The sequence below is a fragment of the Galeopterus variegatus genome, unplaced genomic scaffold (genome assembly GCF_000696425.1).
Source record: "Galeopterus variegatus unplaced genomic scaffold, G_variegatus-3.0.2 Scaffold13959, whole genome shotgun sequence".
NCBI classification, from domain to species: Eukaryota; Metazoa; Chordata; class Mammalia; order Dermoptera; family Cynocephalidae; genus Galeopterus; species Galeopterus variegatus.
The window spans coordinates 12261-13972 of record NW_007740070.1 but is presented as its reverse complement, the minus strand read 5'-3'; the positions used below and the strand labels follow the sequence as shown (position 1 = coordinate 13972).

General features: G+C 55.8%; 1 protein-coding gene across 1 annotated transcript in view; it reads right to left on the bottom strand.

The window, feature by feature from the left end:
- Positions 1-1155: 1155 nt before the first annotated feature.
- PDE4C (phosphodiesterase 4C, cAMP-specific) overlaps positions 1156-1712 on the bottom strand; it is an 8469-nt gene continuing 7912 nt past the window's right edge. Inside the window, exon 9 of the mRNA XM_008563547.1 lies at positions 1156-1452. Within this exon, the coding sequence (XP_008561769.1) occupies positions 1156-1452 (297 nt within the window). The remainder of the gene's footprint in view (positions 1453-1712) is intronic.

The window sequence follows — 1712 nt, the reverse complement described above, 5'->3', positions numbered from 1 at the left end:
AGGTCACAATACTGCTCCACTAACCAAAGTTTATCCAAGTAACAAAATAAGTCATAGAGGGGAAACTGAGGCCCAGGCAGGGCTGTGACTTGCAAGAAAGTGTCAGAGGCCTCCCTCCCTCTAGGGAAATCTGAGGCAATCGCCAGGGGGTGGGGCATACTGTGGTTTTGTTGCTGTTCTGCAAGGAGGATGAATGGGAGACCCAGCCCCAGGTCTTGAGGCCAGAGAGAGCAGGGGGCACATACATCCAGAGGTGCTGAAGACAGAAGATACAGTGACTTAAAGCAACAACCGGTGCACAGCCTAAATCAATCTTCAATAACGGTCCCCAATACAGAGCCGCCTCTTTCCTGCCCCCTTACTGCCTCCCACCACATCTCCTGCACCGGAATTGGGTCTGGACGAAGTTTCAATGCTGAAAATTCCCCCATTTGCAGTCCCATTTTCCTGCCTGCTAGAGAAGGAAGGGAAGGCCCCACTGGGGGGTCTCTTGGGGCTGGGTCCACACCCCTTGTGCAGGGCTACCCAGAAGCACATAGCAGGCACAAGCCTGGCACACAGTAGACGCCCAATAAGTATCCAATGAAGAATGACAGAGTTAGAGATGGATATGGCTAAAGGCTGACCACTGGAGAAGGGGGAGCAGGTGGCAGACACCCCCTCTCCACGCGAGAGATAAAAGTCCAGGATGAAGATCCCAAGGGTGCCACAAGAGGCTCCCCCCAGAGCCAGCCTGTGGCTCACTCAGGAGAGTGTGGTGCTGATAACACCAAGGCCCCGGGTTCAGATGCCATATTAGGGATGGCCGGTTAGCTCACTGGTTGAGCGTGGTGCTGACAACACCAAGTCAAGGGTTAAAATCCCCTTACCGGTCATCTTTATATGGGATTTTTTTTAAAAAAAGAGGCTGTCCCCGGCCCAACCCCTTAAAGAGCTCTTTCAGTCAAGCCCAGGGTCAGAGTGGACCCCAGCCAGGTGCCTCCAAGTAGACCCTGAGACCTGCCTGTAACTAAAAGCTTGACTGTCTCCCTGAATGCGGGGAAGAGTGAAGCAGGGGCCACGTGGGAACTCCTCAGAAAGCCCACTCACCAGGGGCCATTAGGTGCCAAAGCGCTCTGCCATCTCATTGTCCTTATGGTCCATGCAGACCTTGCCCTAGGTCCTCTGGTTGTCCACGGGTAGGGCCCCGGGGTCAGGGTCAGGTGATTCCAGGGCCACCCTGTCTAACACTGACTCCTCTTCTTCCTCCGCCTCCTCCAGAGTCAGCTCAAACTGGAATCTGTCAGGGCCACCCCGCTCAGGGCTGGTGGGGTCTGAGGGGCTTCGGGGGATCTTGCTCTGGTACCACTCGCGGTTGTCCTCCAATGTGTCCAGCAGGTCCTGTGCGTCTGGGTGCACCAGGTCAGCCCATGTCTCCCACAGTGGGTGGGCAATGTAGTCGATGAAGCCCACCTGTGGGGTAGGATGGAGGCCACAGGTAAGTGTGCGGTGAATCACAGCAAACCCTAGAAGCAGCCCAGGCTCCAGCCTTTGGCCAGGTGTTCCTCTGCCTGGAATGCCATTTCCCAACTCCTGCTTATCCTTCAAAACCCTCTCCAAACAACCCCTCCTCTAGGAAGACTTCCCTGCCCCTTTTGGGCTTCTCCAACTCCAGCCTTGACCCCACAGGGCTGGATGTACATGTCTCCCAGACTGGGAGCCCCTCCAGGGTC